The 25504-nt window shown below is 32.2% G+C and overlaps 2 protein-coding genes across 35 annotated transcripts; one reads left to right on the top strand and one right to left on the bottom strand.

Moving 5' to 3' along the window:
* Positions 1-64: 64 nt before the first annotated feature.
* On the top strand, positions 65-19206 carry LOC130666364 (casein kinase I). Of its 34 annotated transcripts, none has more exons than XM_057467270.1 (13): positions 65-863; positions 1188-1978; positions 9875-9915; positions 9985-10054; positions 10370-10518; positions 10694-10928; positions 11000-11319; positions 11521-11595; positions 12119-12199; positions 13121-13246; positions 13495-13515; positions 14031-14137; positions 14315-14838. In XM_057467270.1, exons 2-13 carry the CDS (start codon positions 1744-1746, stop codon positions 14499-14501), a joined length of 1647 nt encoding a protein of 548 aa, XP_057323253.1. In that variant the 5' UTR covers positions 65-863; positions 1188-1743; the 3' UTR covers positions 14502-14838. The 34 variants fall into 34 exon arrangements, 31 of the variants coding, with proteins under 31 accessions (XP_057323253.1, XP_057323252.1, XP_057323251.1 ...); XM_057467269.1 differs by having other exon boundaries at positions 66-863; positions 1723-1978; positions 10352-10518; positions 14315-14833; XM_057467268.1 differs by having other exon boundaries at positions 66-863; positions 1720-1978; positions 10352-10518; positions 14315-14833.
* Positions 19207-20165: 959 nt separating this feature from the next.
* LOC130666579 (nucleolar protein 6) lies at positions 20166-24446 on the bottom strand. The gene is made up of 3 exons (XM_057467693.1): positions 23978-24446; positions 23516-23884; positions 20166-23445 (listed from the first exon to the last, which is right to left on the bottom strand). Exons 1-3 carry the CDS (start codon positions 24008-24010, stop codon positions 20299-20301), a joined length of 3549 nt encoding a protein of 1182 aa, XP_057323676.1. The 5' UTR covers positions 24011-24446; the 3' UTR covers positions 20166-20298.
* Between the last annotated feature and the right edge of the window lie 1058 nt (positions 24447-25504).

Below are 25504 nucleotides of genomic sequence, written 5' to 3'. Positions count from 1 at the left end.
TGAAGAGGATGAATTTGGCAACCCTGCCGGCCCCGTAGAAAATATTTCTCATCCAATGTCGAGTCGGAGCGCGAGAGGCAGAACTCAATGCCCGTTCGCAACCGTTTATCCGAGTTGGCCAAGTGATAGTGCTGTAGTTGTTAAGTTGAGCTGAGTTTTATAATATAATTAACAAGTTCTGTTGATAATAATAAAACTGGTGTTGGTTTTTAGTGACCCGGGTGGTGCCCGAAATCCTGAACAAGAACAGCCGAGGAACTTACCACTGGTGTGTTTTATTTAAATGGTGACAATAAAATAAATTTATAAAAATGATAACGATGTTCTGGAGGCGAAGCTAAACCAGGAGCAAAAGCTGATTTCAAATCATAATCAGAATCAGAAGAATAATTCAGGAACAAAGTGGATATAAAACAGCAAGTGTAGACTCGCGCGTCAATTGTCGTTGAAGTAGTCGATCCTTCTTGCAGCCGTCGTGTGAGAGAGCCAAGAGGATACATTATATATACATACATATATAGATATATAGATATAGATGTATAATACATAATATAGAATATAGACATATATACAAGGAGGGCCGTACGATTGTAGAATAAACGGGCACGAGAAAGACGGCTTTTCCAAACTTCGGGTCAATGTACGAGGGTCGTTAGTACACGACGCCGTGGATCCTGATCAACTTAGTGAGCTTTATGTTAACGAGTGTCTAGAGTTGCTCATAAGCTCGTAAAAAAGTATATCGCTCCCGCGATTTATAAAACGACAGCGATGACCCATAATGGTGGTCTTCTCGGGGTGCTCCCTGCTTCACGAAGACAGAGCCACGTTTGGGGATGTGTTGCCCAGTGACCACTGAGGAGGTTTGTGTTGACTAAATTCATCATCCCGGCCGGCCGGGTTTTATTTTATTTATACCACTATTTTTTTTTTACACTAAACAAATAAATAAATATATTTATATTTATATATTTATATATTACCATAAATTACAATAATTAATAATCAGCTAATTAATTTTCTTCACGACACTCCTTGTAGTCTCATCGCTGCGTTTGTTATGAGACTCACCAGCGAGCGCCCTGTTCTTTTATTATTATCAGCATAATAATAATAATAATAATAATAATAATAATAAATATTATTATTGTTATTACTACTATTTTATTTTTCTTGAACCGCGACAGACGACACAAAAGTTGGTAGCTATTGACATTCTTGGTGCGTTTAAGCGTGCGTGCATATGTGTGTTCCCATGATCATCGTCGCCGTGGTCGTGTCCGTCATTGGTGGTTACCGTGCGTGCAACACCTCGGCACACCGGTGTCATCCTTCATTTGTATCTCTATGTAAATAAATTTTATAATTTTAAAACACGGGGATTTAAATTCCCCTAGTACCCGGTGTAACGAGTTTGCCAAGTACATTTGTTCGGCATTTAAGTACCTCGGTTGCAAGGAAAATAAAAAAATTCATAAATAAATACCAGTGTTGGAATAGAGTTTAAGTGACCAGTGGCAGTTGTCCGGTACATAAAATTAGTTGTCGATAATAAATAGAGAAAGAAACAGGAGCATGATTTATGAAAAATGAAATGGAGATGAGTCTCCTCTATGGAACTTTCATCAGCGACTGGAAATACTGACAAGCCCAAGGGTGGGCGTAATTTAGGCATTTTAGTGATCAGTACGGTCCCACTTGTGGGCCAGAATTTTTCAGAAGGTTGTGGACCAGTGATACAAGATGCAGAAGAGTGACAGTAGAACGGGCAGAGGCGAAAAGGAGCTTCCGAGAAACGACCGTGACAGGGAGCAGGAAGCTGCCAAGAGGACTTCTAGGGGCAGCGGAAACGCGACTAGATCAAACATGCACACCTCTAGGCATAGTGTTACTTCCACCTCCGGAGTGTTGATGGTTGGACCAAACTTCAGAGTTGGAAAGAAAATTGGCTGTGGTAATTTCGGGGAGCTTAGACTCGGTAAGTTTTATTTTCTTTAACTTTTTTTTATCGATACTCCAATTTATTTATAATGAACAAGCATTTTGTTGATGTATAATGCGTTTATAGGATAAAAAATGACTCGTAAACACCCGATAATCTCAGAGACCCTTTTGTTTATTTATTGTACCAATAACAAATCCACAGAGAGTTTATTATCAATTAGCTGCTGTATATTCATCCATGAATTTTAATGCTCTCATTGATTTACATTAAACATTACCAGTCTCAACTTCTTACCAGCTATAATCAATTGTTACGTCATTAGAATTTGAATTTATCAGTTTGTTTCTAGCGGCGATATCACTGCGTCGTTATTTTAAAAAATAAAATAAAATAACATGTTAAAAATCATCGTAAATGATAATACTTGTGTTTTGATGCATTATAAAAGTCGCTCGGTGAGTGTCTATGTTATCAATAACTTATCAGTTTTGCAGCAATTTTATTATCTGAATTGTGTACCCAAAAGACACGACGCAAGTTAAGACAAGACCGAGTGATTAATGAATAACGAATCTCTGTCAAGATGTTTGACTATAATATTATTATTATTATTATTATTTCCTGTTTGTGTATAGAGTACAGAGTATGGCGAAGACTGACTACTTTCTATATCGCATGTGTGACTCACATAAATAAGACTAGACTGTAAGTATACAGAGACATAAATATTTGATTTTTCGTTGTTGCCTATACTACAGATGTTAGTAAAAGTATCAATCGTATAAAACAAATATGTATTGGATAAAAATTTTAAAGAAAAGTATATAAATATATATGTGGAGATGAAAAAGGGAGTTTGTATGAGGGATAAAAAAGTATGAGCAGTCGTTGATGCATTTAGTAAACACGTTTGAAACTACCGGCTTTGAAAATGGCGTTGATAACGAATCAAGATAGCCACGGGGCTCTTGTCTCGCTCGAGTGTGTGTGCATAAGTCGACTTCCTCGACTGTCTTGTGGCCTCGCTTCGTGCGAAACGAGTCGAGACGAACTGACTCGAGTCCCCTGGTACCGCCGTCTCATTCTCCTTATTTTTCTCTCTCGCTCTTTCTCTGAGGCTGCCTTGATGTGGATTTCTCTCATTCTGACACAGAGCCACTACACGGTAACTCACGTCTTTTTACATGATGGTGTGCTCTCTATATTTATATATGTGTGCATGTGTGCATACACATCCCTGATGCACCACCTGGCCTCTTACTATTTCACCTCAGCAACACAAAACTACACATCGGCTCTCTTATAATGTTTATACATACACTTATTTCTACGCCCGGTACGGACTCTCTCTCTACTTAACTTGGCCCTCCACTCGTGGGTCTCACGATCGTCAGGTGCGAACTACTCGGTGCCAGAAAATAAAACGGTTTGCATTGACAGGAGAGGCAAATTAAACCAACAGGGCTCAAGTACATATGTTAATGTATGAGTATATGTGTTTATAGCTAAGAGTTGTTATAAAGTATGAAGAAAATAAGAACCAGAATGAGAAGAAGTATAAGAAGAGGAGGAGGAAAAGAAAAAAGAAAAATAAATAAGAAGAAGAGAAATAAAAAATAGTAGAAGTGAATGAGGAGGGAGTAGTTTAATCGCGCGGCAACGGCCTCGGGCGCGGACAATTATGTACCGAGTGCAAGGTCTCAAGCTGCAGAAAATGTATTTTAACTTGCAGTAGGGACAGTAAATTTTCAATTATGTATGATAAAAAAAATAATAACAAAAAAAGTACTCGCGTAATTCAGTAGTCTGATGACTTACTTGTTTTTTATCTCTCATTCACTCTCGCGCGGTTTAAAAAAAAAAATTTATATATACTTGAGAAAATGGAAATAAAAAATTGAGAGAGTTAAGTTTTTTTTCTGGTGATCGAGGACCGGAACGGGAAGTACGAAATTCCAAACTCACCAAGCAGGTACACACAAACAAGAGAAAGGACTACGACGTACAGTTTCGAGGAGGAGAACTTCCGGCCATGGCCACATTGAGAGAAGATGAGGAGAAGTAAGAATGAGGAGGAATAAAAAAAAATTACCAGGGGATCCAATCGATCAGCCATCGCTCACCCGGTTTCTCACGCTCGAATGTACCCGAGTAGAGTCCAGAGTAGCGTTCAGTCGCTGTTATAAAATCAACCACCACGTGTCCTACAATTAGATTGTGCCCTTGGTTATTTGTAAAAAGTCTATTATTCCTTGTACAATAATTGCCATTGCATTCCGTTGCTATTACTACTACTATTACTGTTGCTCAATATTTTATTCACCAGACTGGGACTCATTACCCAACAATGGAAACTGTTAGATATTTAGGCACAAAGGGCTGAAAAGAGACGGAGGGAAACAAAGACCGAGATCTGAGGATCCTGAAATCTGCTGGGGGATTTGCGTCAGCTGGTCGAACCAATACTAAGTTTTTAAGTTTTAAATGGATTTGAGTTTAAAAATATTATTCGCTCTCTCTTGGGGCCTTGGTTGTTGTTGGCGGACAGGTTGCTACCTGTCTGGTCGGATCGAGTGACTCAGAGCGTGTACCCGATGACTGCTCCAAGTGAAATGAACTCCCCGGATCTGGTCGTGGCGCCTTGGATCTCGTTTTTCGTGTCGAAATCGCTTTTATAATTTTTTTTATCTCTTATTTATATTCTATTTTTATTTCTTGCAGGTCTAAACCAGCGAGAATTCACTTAGCATCGGCTAACTTGTTCCCTCATGAGTCTTTAAAAGGCCCGTAAAAAAATTCATGTAATCACAGACAATCGATAGTAGAATATGTTGATCAAAATAATACAATCTGAATATGGAGGACTAGGTTTCGGAGTAGGGTCTGCTCTGTTACTTGTTATTTTTTTCAACTCTAATCTTTTTTATTTTGCCAGCCGAGTAAACGGTTAAATTGGATCGTAACCTTCTTAACTCTCAGCGCTCGTGACGTTGATGATTATGTGATTGCCGCTTATGGATTTATCCCCGAGGGATAACTCGTTAACCAGACGATTTTTACTAAAATCATTTTTATTTAAACTACTACCTAACAGTTACTCTATAGTTTGCGTACAAATAGTCTAGCGTTCTCTGAAATATTTTTAGTTTTATTTTAAATTATACCTCATTTATACATCTATACATCTATATATTTATTTTAGGTCTTTACAACACTTATATCCCTCATAATACTTTCTAACCGTTTTTATTATTGAATAATCCAAGAGATGTCAAAGTTAAGAGCGTAGTTGAATCATTACTTTACACAGTTTAGTCACGACTAAATTATATCTATACATTATCCATACAGATATTTATACATACATATATTTATACATATAAATGTATATATAAAACAGTGTAGTAAGAGTAGAGGGTCTCTAAGTGTTCGCCCGATACCCTGACCTACATTTTTACCCTGTACTCTACGGCACCGACAATAAAACCGTCTTAACACGTCAAATGATTCGCGATTCACTTGATTGTACCGCGATTAAAATTTATTTTTACTCCAAGTTTAATAAATATCCCATTTTTTTTTTTTACTCCATAACGCGGTTCCATATTTTTTATTATTATTCCGCTTTATCTCGAATCGTTGACGGAGATGGTGCAAGACTCGTTGAACCCCTGGTCGGTGTGTCGCACTCGACGTCAAAGGAGAGTACAGATGAGAGGCAGGACCGAATGGAGAAGAAAACCAATGCGATGAGGATGTCGGTAGTTGAGGAGACGAAGGGAACGAAAGGGCGGCATGGCGACGAAGGAGCACGAGCGGCGAACGAGAGAAGAAAGGAGTCGCGAGCAAGCAAAAGTGGGAGTAGGCCAGTCGTGGTAGTTCAATCGATCGATACACGTGATGTCTAGTTTGCCGAAGCTCTTGCCTTTTTTTTTTTATTATTTCATTATTTTTTACCCGCTATCTTATTATGTTTATTATCTTCATCCCTCTGGTTTTTTTTAGACATCCTGAAAAAAGTTCCATCGTAGCAACGGAGCCCTGGCATTCGACACCGTACTGGGGGTGAAAAAACACATCCCCAGATATTGACTTGTCTTTTATTTGACTAAAGTATGTGCATTGCTATGCACTAAAGGGTGAGGCTTCTCTTCGCTCCTTGACATTATGAGAGAGACGTAAAAATGTTGAGAAACTTTATCAATTTACCTAGTTCTTACAATTAATCTTTCAATCTACTCTTTAATCTCCTTTTCTCTTTCTGCTTACATATATATGAAGCCTAGCAACAGTTGTGCTGTGGATTTTATTTATCAACGTTGATCATAAATATGCGTTCACAATATTGAAACCTTATAACCGAGAAAAATATATATTTTTATTTTTAAAATAAATCCTTTCAATGTAGTATTGTAAACCTTGCCATTTGCTCGCGTGATGTAAGTTATTTAAATGATAATAATAATAATAATAATGCTTGGAAACTCAATACCAAAAGTTTCGTCCAAGTGTCAGCCGATTGGTCCACAATTCAACCCGTATGTGGTCGAATGTAATCACTTTAATTTCAAATTCATTGTTACTTTTTAGTAGTTATATAGTTTATATATATATTAGGGCGTTTCAAAAAAAACTAAAAAATTTTTTTTTCGTGGAACCAGGCTCAAAAGTTTCGTTTAGATGCCAAAATAGGCCTCTGAAAATATGAGCCCTTAATATTAATATTAAGATTGTCCGCATCGCACTTTTCGATTTCCCATAAGAATAACACAGGGAAAAAATTTTTTTTTCTTCTGATTTTTGAAACTAATGAACCATAAATTTCATTGTAATGTCCATCAGATGATTTTGTAGAAAATTGGACGCTCTACAAAAAAAGTCTCTTATCATTTTTTGATAAATCCATCTGTTCGAAAGTTATTGGAGCTGGAAGTCAAATCTACAGTAAATTTCGAGATCTTTTTACTTTTCCAGCAAAACTATCAGACTTATTAAAAAATGTCATAGGACCTTTTTTGTAGACAATTCTGTGACCTACAAATTATTCTCGATAAAGTTTATTTGAATTCCGCATTGTTTTCTAGTTATTTTCATTTTAATGCCAAGATCATAAAAATAATAGTCTTCTAATGGATTTTGAGAACTTAACGTTAAAATGAAAATAACTAGAAAACAATGCGGAATCTGAGTGAACTTTATTGAAAATAATTTATAGGGAATAAAATCCTCTACAAAAAAGGTCCTATAACATTTTTTGATAAGTCTGATAGTTTTGCTGGAAAAGTAAAAAGATCTCGAAATTTACTCTAACTTGACTTCGAGCTCCAATAACTTTCGAACAGATGGATTTATCAAAAAATGATAAGAGACTTTTTTTGTAGAGCGTCCAATTTTCTACAAAATCATCTGATGGACATTACAATGAAATTTATGGTTCATTAGTTTCAAAAATCAGAAGAAAAAAAAATTTTTTCCCTGAGTTATTCTTATGGGAAATCGAAAAGTGCGATGCAGACAACCTTAATATTAATATTAAGGGCTCATATTTTCAGAGGCCTATTTTGGCATCTAAACGAAACTTTTGAGCCTGGTTCCGCGAAAAAAAAATTTTTTAGTTTTTTTTGAAACGCCCTAATATATATATATATATATAGATATAAATTTGTTTGGAGCAGCAGCATGAGAACTAAAATGCGTACACAATCGCATCAACGTCATGTTGCTGTCTCAAGCTCTGGTGCGGATGCTCACGACATTTGTGACCTCTTTCTACAAGGTGTCTCTCGCAATTCGTCACCAATATAACCACAGACTATTTAACCTTTTGAATAATAGATCATTAACTCTTAAAATTTTATTTTTATTTCATTTATCAACAATAACTTTAGTACATTACGCTCTTTATTGTAAAATAACTAGGGTAATAAATAAATATATAAAACCAAATAAACAAATAAAGGAATTAATAAAAATCTTTTGATTTATTGATCCGAGTATTTTCTAAAAAAAACTTATTTAAACAGAATCACAAAATTTATTATAAATAAAGATGTGCTAAAAAATATATAACATCGAGGTTTAATATACAAACTGTTGCTTATCTTACGTCTATACATCAAAATTATTCTTGTTTCAACTTTTAACTTTAACTTTATAAAAAAAATAATTATAGTACAGATAAATTTTTTTTTCTCGGAATTAAAAGTGATTTATCTGACAGAATTATCTATGATTACAATAAAAAAATTATTTATCATATTAATTAAACAATGATTTGTCTTTAAAAAAAAAAGCGCGGGAGGGGGATCCAATAGGAAGGAAAAAAGAAAATTAGTATGCATCGATGGAGTATTATATCCGGATATGATTGTGTATCGCGTGATGTGTTAATTACAACAACCGTTGCATGCTCTCGCGCGTTTTTATTTTTTTAATTAGATTATACTAAGCGCATGTGACCGTGAAACCTTTGGACCACGAGGTCGAGGAGGATGATAGGAAGTTAAGCGGCTTCTGTGTGTCCGGTCGGTAGACGATGTACACACCGTCGATTTGTTGGCTTGTCAACTATCTATCTATCTATCTATCTATCTATCTATCTATCTATCTATATATATGTATATATATTAGTTTACATCACGTGTGTTGATGTACCTTACTTTGCTCAGCTTTACTCAGCTTTGCTTCGCCTGTTGTCTCTTTATCTTGTATCTTTTATGAGTATACGTTAACGTTACTATCAACAGCTCGTTACTATAGTAAATTTATTATCGGAAAAGCCACCGCCCGGCCGGTCGGTCGGCTTCAATAGGATTATTACATTCTAACACCTGGATGTAAAACATTAACGCGGGAAACCATAGCCACTTGGTAACAACAAGTGTCGTTGACTCTTGATGTGTGTTACCAAGCGCAATAAAACCCTGCTACTACTGATACTGATTCTCATTCTTATTCTCATTCTTGTACTATTTTTTTTACAACCTATTACTAAAAGTTAAGTACTGATACTTGGTGTGGATCAACAATCCAGCTGTTGTTGTAATAAAATTTTTTTGCTTTTACCAAAATTTGAATAAACAAATAAAAGTTTAATTACGTATTATTATTATCCGTAACAAATAATTAGTATGTTAGATGTGTCTGATCGTTCCACACTTTTGAGAAATCTCTTGGATCGGGCTGGTAAGCACGTGAGGTATTTTCAGTGTGGCCTAGTTTATCGTGAGACTGCACGCGGTCGATCGAAAGCCCGACCCGCGGGACAGTCCAAGTGTAACTAAATTTTATACACGCACAAACTCAAACTCTTTTTTATCAGAAATATATTTATTTATTTACTACACTTGAGAAAGAAAATTATTTTTGGAAAAAAAGATTTTCTTGTGAGAAAATATTTTATTTTTATGTTTCAGTAAATTAATTTTAATAAGAATTTATTTTGTAATTAGAGCACTAGTCTGACTCGAGTAATTTTTGTTAGCAATAAATTTATTTGGAATTTTAATTAAAAACTTACTTAAGAAAATTAATTTTAAAAAAAATGTCTGGTCCCTGGCCAATAATAATTAACTTGAGGATTAAAATGTTTATATTTAATATTTATTTATTTATATTAAATTCACGAGTCGAGAACTTGTGGAAGAAAAGACAAGAGTCCGAGAGACTGGTGGCTGATGGCCATTGGCCCTTGAGCAAAGCTATCTTTTTTATATTCTGCTTCTTACATAGCAAGACAACAACGAAATCTCTGTCTCGTTGGCTGGAATTAAATCCTCTTTGATGATCACTCCGGGTCTCTGAGTCGCGTGAATGTAATTTATAATGAACTGTACATTTTATCATGACTTAATAAATTAAAATAAATATACATGTTTACATATATGTTTTTTTTATTCATGTACACTCATCATGTTTTATTATTTTCAGGAAAAAATCTATACAATAATGAACACGTAGCTATTAAAATGGTAAGTGTCGTTGTGACGTACTCGGGATCCATAAGATTTTTATTTACTCACCACAATTTTTTTTTTTAGGAACCAATGAAGTCAAAGGCGCCACAGCTTCATTTAGAATATAGGTTTTACAAATTATTAGGCACACATGGTGAGTAATTATTTCATTTTAATTAATCTCAGAGCTACTTTCATAATTGGCAACAAAACTTTTTTTATTTCGGATTTAATTTCAAACTTCAAACCTCGACTATCGATACTTGAATTATTTATTTACTTAAACTAAAGGTGATAAATAATTTGAGTGATTTACGGTAATTTTTTTATGTGAATGTCGAGTTTGTTTAAAAAAATAAAAAAAGTATATGGATAGATACTAAATGATTCAGTTGTTGCGACTATTATGAATATTTAAAAATTTTATATGTGAAAATTAATTGGTATACAGTTCATAACACGCATATAGAAGGTGTACCGGAGGTGTACTACTTCGGTCCGTGCGGTAAATATAACGCACTGGTGATGGAACTCCTTGGACCGAGTTTGGAAGACTTGTTCGACTTATGCGGGCGAAGATTCACGCTCAAAACAGTTCTCAGCATAGCAACACAACTGGTAATTTAAAAAAAAACATTTTCAATTGAATGCATATCTATCTATCTATGCAGCACAAACTATTTAGCTCTGAATGTACAATAAACACCGGGTGTCATCGACCCCGAGCAAGCAAACTAAAAAGCAATAAATCCTAACTAACAACACACCGTATTCATATTGTTTTGCTGTGCAGCTCCATAGGATAGAGTACGTACACAGTCGACATCTGATTTATCGCGATGTCAAGCCAGAGAATTTCCTTATTGGACGTAGTACGACTAAACGAGAGAAAATAATTCATATCATCGATTTTGGATTGGCCAAAGAATACATAGATTTGGATACTAACAAGCACATACCGTACCGGGAACACAAGAGTCTTACTGGCACTGCGCGCTATATGAGTATCAACACTCATCTTGGAAAAGGTTACCTATTTATTTACTTATTTAGTAAAGTACTGTGTGAATAACAAGCGACTAATTGTCGTATTTTGCAGAACAAAGCAGGCGAGATGACTTGGAAGCACTTGGCCACATGTTCATGTACTTCTTGAGAGGCAGCTTGCCTTGGCAAGGGCTGAAGGCAGACACTCTGAAGGAACGTTATCAGAAGATAGGCGATACCAAGCGAGCGACACCAATTGAAGTACTTTGTGACGGTCATCCCGAGGAAATGGCGACTTATTTACGCTACGTACGGAGATTAGATTTTTTCGAGACGCCTGATTACGAGTATCTGAGAAAACTTTTCCAGGATCTTTTTGAACGAAGAGGATTCGTCAATGACGGCGAGTTTGATTGGACGGGCAAGACTATGGTGGGTGCTAAATAATTTACAAATTGCCTGTTAGCATGTCAACAAAATTATAACCGTTTAAATACATACTTAATATATGTCATATGTCACGATAGGCCTAAAACTGCTGTTGTTTTTTTTTACTTTATTAACATAAAATATTTAGCTTTTTAATTTTAAAATATTTTAACTTTGCATGCTGCCTATCAATGTATTATCTAGCCCCCCAACTTTCAACAGCTTCGGCAGTTGAGATTCGCTGCACCCTCTCATCTTGGAAAAACTAAATCAGACAAGGTTTGTCATCGCACTATCAGAGATACTTGGGAAAAACTAAAAAATATATATTTTTATTGTTATTGTTATCATTCAACTACTTTGTTATTACGTTATCAAGTAAATTTTTGTTGTCGTACACCACTAAGCTATGTTTACATGCTATTTTCGTGCTTTCTTATCTACGAGCAATAGTATTTACTTGATACTTAATTATTTTTTTTAGTATATTTACACAACTAAAATCCATTATCTTCAGGAAATGGTATTTTTATTTAGATAAAAAATATTTTTTATCATTAACATCTTTAGTGAGAATCTTTTCCGGGTTACACAATATTTATTTTGAGTGGAATCTTGCATTTCCTGGGCTCAATACCGAAACTCTCAAGTACGTTGTTATGTCACACTAATCTATGCACACTCTTACCATCACTTACACTTTAAATTTATAAGACATAAAGAATGATAAGTATTAAATATTTATAAAAATTAATGTTAATTAATAATATGACGTACTGATGCTTTAATTTTTGAATTACAGTCGACACCAGTGGGATCGATGCAAACAGGACATGAAATCGTGGTGTCACCCAACCGAGATCGGCATCCTACCACTTACAAGGTAATAAAAACCGCGGGTCATGTTATTCTTAGCATGCGCGTGTATAGCAACACACTTTTCTGTTATTAAAGTAACCGCATGCCCTATCTAAAGTTTAATACAAAAAAATTACACGCCGTAATTAATTAACGATAAAAAATAAATTAGTGTTTTAAAATATTTAAAAAAATTTGAATCGTGTTCTGGATTAAAGTTATTATTTAAAATGAGTCACAAATATATTTTGAAATAAACAAATATCGAGTAAACGTCAAAGAGCAAAGTTTATAAAATATGATAAATAAATTATTAGTACGTCGTATTTAATATACTTTTTTTAAAACTACTATTTGGATATTCGTGACCCAACGATCTATAGGATTACGATGATTATGAGGAGGATGTCATTCTGATGATGGATGAGGCGAGCGTGGAAATTCACGGGAGATATGTAAGCCTCGTAAAAATTTATTCCTCAAGATAAAAAGTTTATTTGGAATAAACCAACACACCGTAGCCGCTAGAATTATTTTTACTTTTTATTACCATATAATTATGTATATTGTACAGTAAATTTTATTTGTAATAATAACAATAATAATTAGCAATTAATTGAGTCAGTAAATGTAATAATCTATTGCAGTAGACGAGGTAGAATTGCTGGAGTTTGTAGGCTAAATTTTAAGTTTAGAACTGACTGTAACAAGGGTGTCATTATTATTATTGTTATTATTATAGAGTAATTGATCGGTGATAAAAGGAATAGTCGCAAAATGAAATGAGATAAAGAGTTAAATAAAAAAACTAAAAACTTGTTGATGTTTTGTTTAAAATGATAAATCAAAGCTAGTGATATAAGGATCATCTCGCGTTTTCCTTTTAACTCGATTCAGAGTCAACTAACAAGACACATTTCCAACAATGTCCCGCTTGTTCCTCCAGGACGTGGCAGGTGGAGGGGTGGGAGTAGGCGGCGGTAAAGGGGTGGGAACCACATGGCCCGATACAGTCAAGCAAACGGGGGCTGGTGGTACATTGACGCCTGCCGACAGACACGGCTCAGTACAGGTGAGTGAACCCGCATTATCCTACTTCCAATTTTTTTTTTTAATTTTTTTTATCCTCTTATTCCATTACTCAATTTACATATCCCAGGAATAAATATCCACGCGTCACCATCATTTTTAGTTTATCATTTTTTTACGTTTATATTTGTCCACATATATTATACATCAATGTATAAATATATATATTTAATTCCATAACGCCGATTCGATAATAAATGGCTCAGAATTAATAAATCAATTCCTTTCTAGTTACGGCATCATCGGATTATGGTCAGTTTATAAGCAGTTATTTTAATCCTTTAATTATTTATTTATTTATTTATTATATTAACTATCTATTTATTATTTATCGATTAATGCCGCATGTTATTTTGTATTCATCTAATTGTCTGTTGGGTAATTTTACTAACTGCCCTAATCACTAATGTAAGTTTTATTAAAACCCATCACTATCAATATAAAAAGACAATTATTGATCATTACTACATATTTATATTCATAAATTAAAACAAAATTAAATATACGTTCATTTATTTAAATGTCATTTAGATATTTTTGTGATGTAGATTTGAATATGTCATCTAATTGTCTACTGGTTTATAAATTATTTCGTATATCGAGTTCACTTAAAAAATTTATTTATTTATTTATTTGATTATTTACTTTTTGATAAATTATTTTGTCATTATAAATTGTCACATCCGCTGTTGAACCTCGTTGATTTATCAAGTGTATTGATAACAATAAAACAGTTAATGAGTTTTATATTTTTATAATTAATCTAGGTGGTATCCTCGACAAATGGTGAGCTGGCAAATGACGATCCAACTGCTGGACATTCAAACACACCAATAACTGCACCGCAGGAAGTGGAGATGATCGATGAAACCAAGTTAGTACTAATTACATTGTGATATTTACGAGCACTGCATGTCAGTTACCTCATGTGTAAATTATTACTCAAATCTATTTTTACTCATTCAATTTATTTGACCTTTTTTTTTTTCTTATCTTTTTCTATTATTTTATTTTTAAAAATAAAATAAAATTACTTTTATAATTTTTCCAGCCCTGTTATTGTTACGAAAATGAGAAAAAAGTGCCCACGGTGTGGAGTTACTCGTGTTTTAGATCAATGCACTAAAACTATTTCAGACACACTTAATATTCCTAAACAATCCTCAAGACCTGCAAATGATTTTGTATCACGATATAAAAATCTTCTTAATCTTTCTAGACTTCGTAAAAAAAAATAATCATCACCATTCCATCTAATCACCACCAGTTCTTTAAACATTTTATTTTATTTTCTATTCTCTTAATCTTAATTATTTAAACTAAACAAGCAAACGTTTACAACTTGGACACCGAGAGTTTACTGGACATCAATCACTTGTTTTAATTATTAAATAATTTTAATTTATTACAAATTACTAATGAGTTCAATATGAAAACGTTTGTTAATTAATTTTTAGTACTGTGTAAGATTACTAATTACTGACAATTTCTTACCGAATTTGTTTTTTGTTTATTATAAAATTATGTACCAAGTGTTTAATTAAAAATAGATTTTTTACTTCACTGTTTAAAATTCTGCGTTAAATATAAAAGAATTACTAGTTTATTGTTGCTACTTAATTAATTAATTAACTAACATATATATACATTTTTTTTACAATTAAAATAATTAAATGACAAGTTAAACTCACTAACTGTACACTCGTCAGACTCATTCTTGTCTGGTAAAATTTAAAAATTCCATAGCAACAAATAAAACGGTACGGGCCATTAAACTTTTTCTTCTCTTGAAGCATGTCTCAATACATCCATGTAACATAACATAACATATCATATATGTATGTATGTGTGTGTGTATTTATAAAGTTGATAAATAATGAGAAGCGATTCTAAGTCCTATTAGTGTTTGCTTTATTTCCAGATGCTGCTGCTTTTTTAAACGAAAGAAGAAAAAAAGTGGACGACAGAAATGACTGTCTGTTACTGTTGGGCTCGGGGGAACGGTACAGTGCGCGGATATTAGTGCTGGGGATAATAATGTTAATGCCAGAGGAACTTTAACTGGTGCCAGTGGAGCTGGAAGACATCTAGGAGCCGGGGCCGGGGCTGGAGGTGCCGGTAAACGTTCTGGCAAAGACAACCAAGACAGTGGAGATTCCGAACGCGAGGCTGTTAAATTATTGAGGGACGTCAGTCGTTCAGCCTCCAGGGATTCTGTGCTACAGAATACTACTGTCACAACAACACCCACGCCTACACCACCACCATTGTCCAATTGAACAATCATCTTCATCCTCATAGCCACTGATACTCTACCACTGCTATACATTTATTATTATCATCTTCATTATTAATTACTAATTTTTATTATTATTATTAATTATTATTATTATTACTATTATTATTATTAATTATTAATTATTACAATTATGTCATATTCATCAGCCGTCGGTGTCTACAGTGTAATTGACATTTAAAAAATTCGTTTTGTCTATTGTTACATTGTCTAGTAATACAAAATCAATCGATTTTGATTTGTTAATAATTAAAATTACATAAATTCATTCAGCAGTTAATTTAATTAATTAATTAATGAATTTAAAAACTAATTAAACTTTACAATACAATGGAAAAAAAATGATAATAATAATAAACAATGAAATAATAAAAGCATTGAAAGAAAATGTGTAATATAATAACAGATAAATTTTTTTCCATAGTATATTCTCAGGAGTAACAAAATACAGTAACGAGGGCGGGGGAATTGATAAGTTTGTTAATTAAAAAGCGAAATTGATGTGTTATGCAGCTTTATATAGGAGCAAACAGCAAGCACTATTAAATTTAGATAAATAATTTTATAATTTATATAATTTATAATAAATAAATAACGCACTATCTATTTAATTGTAATCACCAATAAAATAAAATGATAAATATATGACAGACTTTTAAATATACTTAGTCATCTAGATAATTTAACGAGTTTAATTTATCTACATATCTACGTCTGTTATATTCTCGCGTTATTATTTTATCCCATTAACTAAAAATTTTAAATAATAATCATAATTAAAATAAGACGTAAGAAATAAAGGGTATTATCGGACAGTACCCCCACACTTTTTTTAAATATTCAATGACTCAACTGTCAAGCGTATTAAGGACATGCTCAGACAGTCTCTCCCCACTTTTTAAAAATATTCAATAACTTTCGATTGTCATGACGGCATTCAATTTTATTAATTATTCAAAAAAAAATTAAGGAATTAATTGAAAAAAAAGATTTGCAATTGCGCCAAGATTTAAATTTTCAAAAAAATTTCTTACAGTTATAAATCAGGAATCAAATGAAATTTGGAATATGTCGGTATTAAAATTCAAATTCGTAGGGTAAAATTTATTTACCAAATTTCGTTTGACTCCTAATTGATAACAATTCTAATTAATTTTTTTTAAATTCTATACCTCGACGACAATTGTAACCAAGTTGTCTTTTTTGCAATCAATGCTTCAATTTCCTTTCACTCAATTGATAAAATTGTAATACGGTAATGACAGTTCGTTGATTGAATATTTTTAAAAAATGGGAGGTGTCGTCTGAGGATGCCCTGAAATATCAATTAATTGTCTTTTTGCTGTTGCATCCTTATATTTTAAATATAATAATTATACCATCATTTCGTTTTAAATAAATATATTATATATATAAATATATAAATAGCTTTGGAAGAAGAATAATGTGTGATGATGATTATGTCTTCTGTGTATTTAAATATCAGTGAAAGTGAAAATGTGCGAATGAGGTAACGAGTCACGAGCAATTGCGTGCTGTACAGTTTTGTTTAATCTCCTCTATTATTATTTTTTATTAAAATCTCATATTATCTGTGTGACGTGTGCTATCACTACTGATAACTGATTATCATTTAAATTTATCAAACAGATGTTACTATTACTATTATTATTATTATAAATTATAAATTATTAATTAACAATTCTTCCGTTAAAATCGTCCATTGTATGATCTCTCTGTGTTGTATTTATTTACTTGATCATTTTGATAATTAAATCTAATTTATGACGTTGGTTAATTTAAAAAAAAAATATATATAAAATATTTAAGTTGAATTACGTGGAATCGTTTAAATAATTGTGGCAATTTAATGTATAGAATTATTATTTTTTTTTTTATTTATTATTATTATTATTTTTCATATATAAAAACTGGACTGTAAAAGATTTAACACTTTTCTGAATGTATCCGATAATAAAATAACATTTTTTAAAGTCTTTTTTAATACACGACTGACTGCTGGTTAAGTTCGGTTGTGAAATAATCAATCAAGTGTTTTATTATTTTTAATTTTACTTTTATTTTTTTTTTCTATGGGCGTTAAACGCTACCATAATTTTTGTAATTTATTTTAACGGATGATTGAGTTTTTAAATTGAAATATGATCCACGTAAATGCCTTGTAAATTTTTTTAACAGGAAAATTTAAATAAAAAATAATATCAGAGTTAATAATTAAAATAATTTAAATTAAATTTAATTACACTTGAGCTTATTTCGGCAATCGCCAAAAGAACCAGAACATTTATAATGATTTTTTTACCTGATGACCATTTTTCACAAACTTTAATATTTATCAGATATTGTTATATTTAAATTTAACGGAGCTTCGTAATAATAAATAAATATAAATAATGTCCAAGTCAATTTTGTAATTTTTAAAGCGATAATTATTCACACAATACCACGATTTTAAAAAACTGTAAATTAATTGTGATGTTAATAAGGAAAAAAAAAATTGGTGACGAATGTGCGTGTACTTGTGTTGCGTTATTTTGTAAATAAATGATATAAACAATGGATTTTGATCAGTAAAATAATAAATACAAATAAGTATAACTTTGGATAAAAAAATAGTTACTGTAATAAACTATTTAATTACAATTATTATTAATTTACAATGTAATAAATACTGCGTTTAAATGATAATGATAAATTTAAGTGCGACACGATTCCCTCGCCTTAATAAATTATTTTATTGTAATAATTTATAATGATTTATATAAATTGTCTGATGAATTTATTATTATTATTTATATTTTTAAGATTTATTAGTTAATTAACGATAAATTAGAGACATCGTCGGAATAATTCGAGCCAATCTCTTAATATTATTTTTATTATTTAAATTATGTCGACTGCTTTTCTTTTGTATGGCCAGCAAAAGGACACACGAGTAATGCGAATATATATAAATATATACAGCCATAAGTTCCTTTTATATAATTATTATTATTATTTTTTTTTTTAATTAAAATGTTAATTAACTGTGACGTTATTTCGTCAGTTTGTTAGCTGTCGTAATAATAAAATATTAAATAAAAATAATGATAAATAAATAAATAATAAAATATAAAAGATGAGAGTAGGTTGTTTGGAGTTTAGATTTAAATTAAAACGTTAGCCAATTAATTGTCAAGTTGATTAATGAAAGTAGTGAGAAACACGTGGTTGTACAATTTAAATATTCCATTATAATTATTATTATTTTTATTATTATTGATTACTATAATTATAATTAATATTAATATTAATATTTAAAAAAATATTTTGGTTGTCGCGCTCGGCTCCAGGTAACGGCGTCACCTGTAATTTTATACTCAAATATCTTTACTGCCCGCATATACTAGAAATAGATTGTTAAAGAAATTAATGAAAAAAAAAAAAAGTTAATAAAAAAGATCGTGCACGAAAGTACGCCTCGTCCTCTTCCTGGCCGATCTCAATCTCAATCCCTCTAATGCACTATAAGGAATTCACTATTATTATTTTTAAATAAATTTATTAATTAGTTTATGTACATAAAGTATTTTAATTATATATATTGTGGCTAAATTTATTAAAAAAAAAAAAACGTTTTAAAATAACAGATCACTATAAATAATCGAGGATAAGAAAGTAATGAGTCGTTTTATCTGTAATTTTTATGTAAAATTATTAATAATAATTACAATGTAAGTCTGGTTGATATATCACGGACTAGCGTAATACCGATGATCAATTATTATTGATTAATAATTAATAAAAACTGATGAATGTTTTATTAATTATTAATCTCGATTATTTTAAATTAAGAGTGTAATTTTGTGAGTAATTTCTCAAAGCGTTTTTATTTTGACGTTTATCTATTTTGAAAAAAAAATAATTATAAGAGACATATATGTATATCTTATATATTTTAATCAGTTGCGCTTGAAAACTTTATATAATATGAACATTGTAAGCTGTGATTCATTTTCATTTTTAATTATTCATTAATCACTTATTATTATTAATTATTATTATATGAGAAAAAAATTGTCATTTACGTTTTGATTAGCGGTCATAAAGTGAGACTATTATTGCGAAATTGACGACGAGATCGCGAGAATGCTTAAAATGTAAATATCAACAATGTGTCACGTGCTTATCGAGTAAAAAAAAAATCGTTATGGATTTGCCTTCTATATATTTACTGTTTCGATTGATTTATATCCTTCATTCATTTTATTTTATTTATTTGTCTTGATAATTTTTTAATGATTTATGAAACCAGATAAATAATTACCGTTATTTTTGTTTTTATTTTTTTTAATTTTATTTCACTTAAAAAAATAATTTAAATATTTAATTTTACAAAATTGGGATGCAGTTTTTTTAAAGAAATATAATAATTTTAATGATACTGAAGTTAGCAGACGTCCAATAATTTTTTGATTTTTTTTTAAACGATAAAACATAAAAAAAAAATATTCGAAAAAATTGCACCTGTAGTTTTTAAAATTTTCTACATGTGCATATTTTTATATTATTTTTTAGCAATTAATTTATTGAAAAACGAAAATTCAAAAAAATTTTAATGTCTGCTAACTTCAGGATCATTAATTTTATGTATATATTTTTTTTTATTTTTTTAATAATTAGTAAAAAATATTACTATCAATATTTTATATACAAAAATAATTTTAAATTCTATTTTTCTACAATAACTTATCAGATTGTAAATCGATTTTATCAACGAGACCTTGTCCGATTATTGAAAAATCTTCAATCATCGCAGCGATGTTGAGAACAAGTTTCCCATTTGTATCTAGTCGTCGGCAATTTATATTGCCGACTTTGAAATCTTTTATGTCAAGAGCACGCGGGTTCAGCAAAACTCCAATGACAGATCCGCCGTACGTGTCATGGAAAAATAGAGCGAATTCGCCGTACCCAGCTCTAAGTTCCTCCAGATACTTTTCAACTGGATTGAACTCAACGACGGGTAACTTTTGATGTGGATGGTGCTTGTACGGATGCCAGGTAGTTTTAGTTAAACTACCATCAATATCAAGGTACTGATACCTTCGAGGATTAAACTGATCTTTAAGATGGATCAAACAATCGTAAGCGGATAAGGGCGGCTTGAACATCGGGCTCCATATCAGCGTAGAACTTTTCAGAAGTTCAGTTTCGAGAAGTCTCAAGGTCTCTTTTGCCAGCGAACTAATCCTACTGAGGATCAATCTCGAGGGTGATTTTTTGGTCCACGTTGAAGATTTGTGGTCGTACGGAGTAGAAATAAATAACGCTGGCAGCGTTTCTCTCGTTGTCCCATATATATTTTCAACTGCCAGGACTTCTTCACGAGTCATTTCATCATTAAAATTAACGATAATGGCTTCAGTGTTCCAAATCTTACTGGCGAAGAATTCTAAAAATCTGATGAAACCAACTTGTGGCATCTGCGTTGGTTTGTAGGGGTCAGGTGATAGATAAATAAAGGCTACGATAAGTTCTACAACTACCTCAGGCATATGAGAGTAGTCAATGAGTTGGGCCGAGAGCCAACGTTTAGCGAGACAACAAGTGGGACCGAATGAGGGCTGCTGGGAATGGAGACCATAGAGCGCCCCAGTTAATTTTGGCAAATGGAACAATTTATTCTCCAGCTCCAGCGACTCTTCATTGTCTCTATATTTGATGACTCCGTTCTCGTCCACAATCCGCTTCATAAACGCTATTTCCTTTTGATGCGCGACTCTCAACCTGAAGACGAATCCTTCTCTAAAGATATCGACATGGCTGACATTTGCTTTTGCTTTCAACTTTAACTGATTCCTCAGACACTGTGCGATCTGAATGTGAAATGCAGCTTTTGTTTTTCTGACAGCTTCCAATTCGTCTGGCCACTTTCCACTTCCTGAAAGCTGGACGCTTGCTTCGATAGCGGGTGCGTACTTTGGCACCTCTTCCAAGTCGCCTTCATTCAGTAGCAAGCAATGATCACCAGCTTTTGTGTTTTTGTCGTCAGCTTTGTAGACGGTAGCGAGCGGTGGGAAGACATCTGTGTATCTGAACACTGGACTGCCCCCTTGGACACCAGTTATAGCCAGCGGCAAGTCAGCAAGTGATGTCAATTCTTTTTCAAACTCTCCAAATACTTTGAGAACTTGCAGTGTCGCTTCTTCACCAGTCCCATAACGAAATTTGGTAATTATTGTATTTTTAAAATGCAGGACATCTTCAACCTGGTTTGCTACATACAAATATTGATCTTTAGTTAAATTAAATTTAACTTTAAAAAGATACATGACTATGTGTTTACAAATTATCCTTTTCTCAGACAGTGTAGCAGCTTTTTCAGCCGGTAAATTTTTTTTTTCATCAGCTATTTTTTTTTTATTTGAGATTTTATTTTTATTCGATAAATTTTCTTTGGGCACTGGATTTTTTTTTACCCAAACAGCAGCTTCACAGACCGAGCCATCTTGGAAACGACGCAGCTCTGATTTAGTTCCCCAGAATTTTCTAAACTCCTCAGCTTCAGGCAAATTAGCACCAGGTCCTTTGTCAATGATATTGAAACAATAATCCGGATTTAATTGTAAGCCAATCAAAATTTTTCCAATACCTGCTGAACAATCATCAGTAACTTCCCAGTCTTTGAACTGTTCCGGCTGGATATAAATTTCCGATACTCTTTTACCCAGACCTTTTTTCAGAACATCCATCAGCTGTCTGATAACTTGAGCGCGTTTGTTAAGTCCTAAGTCTAATTTACAGTCATCAGGAACTTTATCCGCCAGCTGCTCAAGTGCTTGAGTGTCATGCAGGCAGACAAAGTGGTCAAAAGTCGAATAAAAATTCAAACGTTTCATAAAGAGATTGTAAAAACTGTCGACTTTTGAACTATCGAGAAATTTAATTGCCTGCGATGCCTCGCTGCGAACCCACAGATAATTACAGGCTGATACATTAGCAACTAAATTATGATAACCAGTCGTGTCAATAAAAACGCAGTCGTAATATTTATGGTACTGCGATACTCTCGATTTACCATCAGGTTCCTGGCACATGGAAATTCCTTGCTCGGTCCAATTACTCTGAGCCAAATTGTTCCATACGTTTCTTATTATCTGGTAACTGCTCATATAAGTACTCAACTTTTTTTCATACAGCAGATACAATACGTACATAGTCAGGATGTGTCCGTTGAATCCGTCGTAAGCTTGCTCTGGTTGCCGCTGGTGCAGCCAAATCTTTAGCAAAATAATTCCGTCCCTAAGATTTGGATACTCGGAGATCATTTTAGAGTTTTGCGAGTTTGTTTCGGCCATCGTTAGATCCCGAAGGATGTTCGAGTTGTAATAAGGAGTTGGAACGAGATCATCAGACTTCGAGTCATCTTTGAAGTACCACTGGGGTCTCACGCTATTTTTTTCGGGCAAAAATCTACTCAATTTGAAACTCGTCGACTCCGCGGCTAGATGAAGATTAACCGTCACCCGCTTGCTCAATGAACCGGCAGGTACTATTTTAAGTTTAGGCATCCAGCTCTCGCCGTAGTAGGATTTCTTCTCTGCTACTTCAGAATTTAAATTGGCTGCTACGTATGCCAAGTAAATGGCGCGCTTTCTCAGGTACCTGTAGTTCTGGTAGTCGTGCTTTTGGAATAAAGCTGATGGCATTTCGATCATCACATCGATCACAATGTTGGGTCCCACTGTGGTTCCAAGAGAGTATGAACCGATGACGCTGATGTTTGACGGTTTTAAAAACCTGTAAGTTCCTTTTTCATTAACTGGTACCTCGACATCCGCTACCTTTACTTTGAGTTTCTTCAAAGATTTCAAATTACTCAGCTAGAAATTAAAAATAAAAATTTTAATCATTGGCGATAATAATTCAAAATAAAATTTCATTATTATTTACCTCCTTGTCCTCAGTTTCTTTAATTGCCATCACAGCGTCCTTAAATTTTTTGAACCAGGTGTCAAACTGCTTCTTATATTTATCCTTTGGCTTTACTTCGGTCAAAACCTCCTCTATTTGAAGCCTAAATAAATTTGAATGGAACAAAGTTTCTGTTTCTCGCAGTTGGTTCAACTCCTCCACTGTCGGCGGCTTGTAAAGATCGTTGTCTTTTTTCATTTTTTTCGCCGGCTTTTCATCACCCGCTTCCTCAAGATTTCTCTTCATCATTGATTTAAATGTTTCGTGATCATCATCATCATCATCTTCTGATTCTAATTCAATATCTGACTCAACATCTTCTTCTTCTTCAACTTCTACATCGACTTCCTAAATAAATTATAAAATAAATAATTAATAGAATTAATTACTCAGCAAATCATATTTCTATATTAAAAAAAAAATATTATTTTGTCAACTTACCTCTGTTATTTTTTTCTGTTTCTTCAACTTCATTGTAAATAAATATTTACTACAAGTAAAAAATTATTTTCAAACAGAAATTAATTTAAAAAACTATACAAGTAAATAAATTTTAACTCCACGTGGTTATCAATGCGCAACTTAACCTCAATTTTAAAATTTCAAATTGCATGTAAATTGATACTGTGGTTTAGTAAAAGAATGAACCGGATAAATCGTCCCCACTAGCTAACGTTTATAAACTGCGCATGCGCAAAGAAAATTCGGAAAATATTCAAAAAATTGTACATAAAATATCCAGAGAATAAAAGCCGACGACACCGGAAGTCCATGAAAATGAAAATTTTTATCCTACTAACCCACGCAGCACAAACAAAAATTGTTAACTTCTTTTTAAATTTAAGGCGGGAATTTGTTATCGCGTAATTAATTGTTAACTTAAATTCAAAGTTTTTTTTACACCGCTTGGGAAATTCTCGTGGATCAGAATTTCCTGGCCTGCGCAAGTGCAACAATTTCTGAATGCGCAGCAGAGTTGTATTTTAATAGCGAGAAATTTAAAAAAATTTGAATTTTGAGTATTTTTGTGAGTAATTTTTTCTTCATAAATAAATTTATTTTTGGTTTTTAAAATTCACTTAGTTTTATTTGTAAAATTAAATATTTAATTAGAGAGAAAGAAAAAGTTAAAAAAAAAAAAATAATAATTCTCAACAATTGAAATAAAAATTTATTATTAAAAAACAAGGTGACTGAGGACAGACTTTTTACATACATACACTCGTCAATATGTGGAAATGTATAGGTTTATCACAGCGCATGCGCGAACATTTAAAAATTTACTGAGTTAGACACTCAGGAGAAGTTTTTTAATGACATTTTGTTCTCTTTTTATACTTTTTTTTATATTTATTACTATTAAGTGAATATAAGTGTGTATATTTATTATTTTATAATTAATTACATACATACATTAATAAATAAAATATTGAATTTAAAATAAAAGAGAGGTATTTTCTTATTTAAATCAGAATTGCTCACTATAGGAAAATTAGAATTAATTAAAAAAAAGCCCCTAAGAACCAATGTTCTAGTGCGCATGAGCAAACATTTAAAAAAATAAAAAATCTTCCAGAAGACATTCTGTGGAGATTTTTTTTTCTTTTTAAAGTATATATAAATTAATATTTATTTTTTTAATTTGCTTCTTTACAATAATATTTATTTTCTGTACGACAAATGTCATACGGAAAATAAATATTTTTGTGAAGAATTGAATGAAAAATATTAATAATTATAAAAAAAAAATTATTCATAATATATATGCAAAAATATATATTTTTTTTCATAATTCATATTTTTTTTGTTTATTTAACTGCATCAATATTTATTGTTTATATTATTTACCTGCATTTATAAGAATTCTTCTGCTTCTTTTTAACTATAGTTATTTGCCACTTTCTTAAATATATACTTAGTTCTACTTATAAACTAAAATATTTCATTGAAAATAAAGGGAAGGTTTTT

This window comes from Microplitis mediator, chromosome 4, assembly GCF_029852145.1.
Source record: "Microplitis mediator isolate UGA2020A chromosome 4, iyMicMedi2.1, whole genome shotgun sequence".
Lineage (NCBI taxonomy): Eukaryota > Metazoa > Arthropoda > Insecta > Hymenoptera > Braconidae > Microplitis > Microplitis mediator.
This window is presented reverse-complemented; position numbering and strand designations above follow the sequence as displayed.

Bases quoted from the DNA above. Each gene is read 5' to 3' on its own strand.
- LOC130666364 (XM_057467269.1), top strand. From the start codon at position 1,744: ATGCAGAAGAGTGACAGTAGAACGGGCAGAGGCGAAAAGGAGCTTCCG. The intron at 10,929-10,999 runs GTTACCTATTTA...CGTATTTTGCAG, and splicing joins CAACACTCATCTTGGAAAAG to AACAAAGCAGGCGAGATGAC. The intron at 11,596-12,118 runs GTTTGTCATCGC...TTTGAATTACAG, and splicing joins GAAAAACTAAATCAGACAAG to TCGACACCAGTGGGATCGAT.
- LOC130666579 (XM_057467693.1), bottom strand. From the start codon at position 24,010: ATGAAGTTGAAGAAACAGAAAAAAATAACAGAG. The intron at 23,885-23,977 runs GTAAGTTGACAA...TAATTTATTTAG, and splicing joins AACAGAAAAAAATAACAGAG to GAAGTCGATGTAGAAGTTGA. The intron at 23,446-23,515 runs GTAAATAATAAT...TTTAATTTCTAG, and splicing joins AAGAAACTGAGGACAAGGAG to CTGAGTAATTTGAAATCTTT.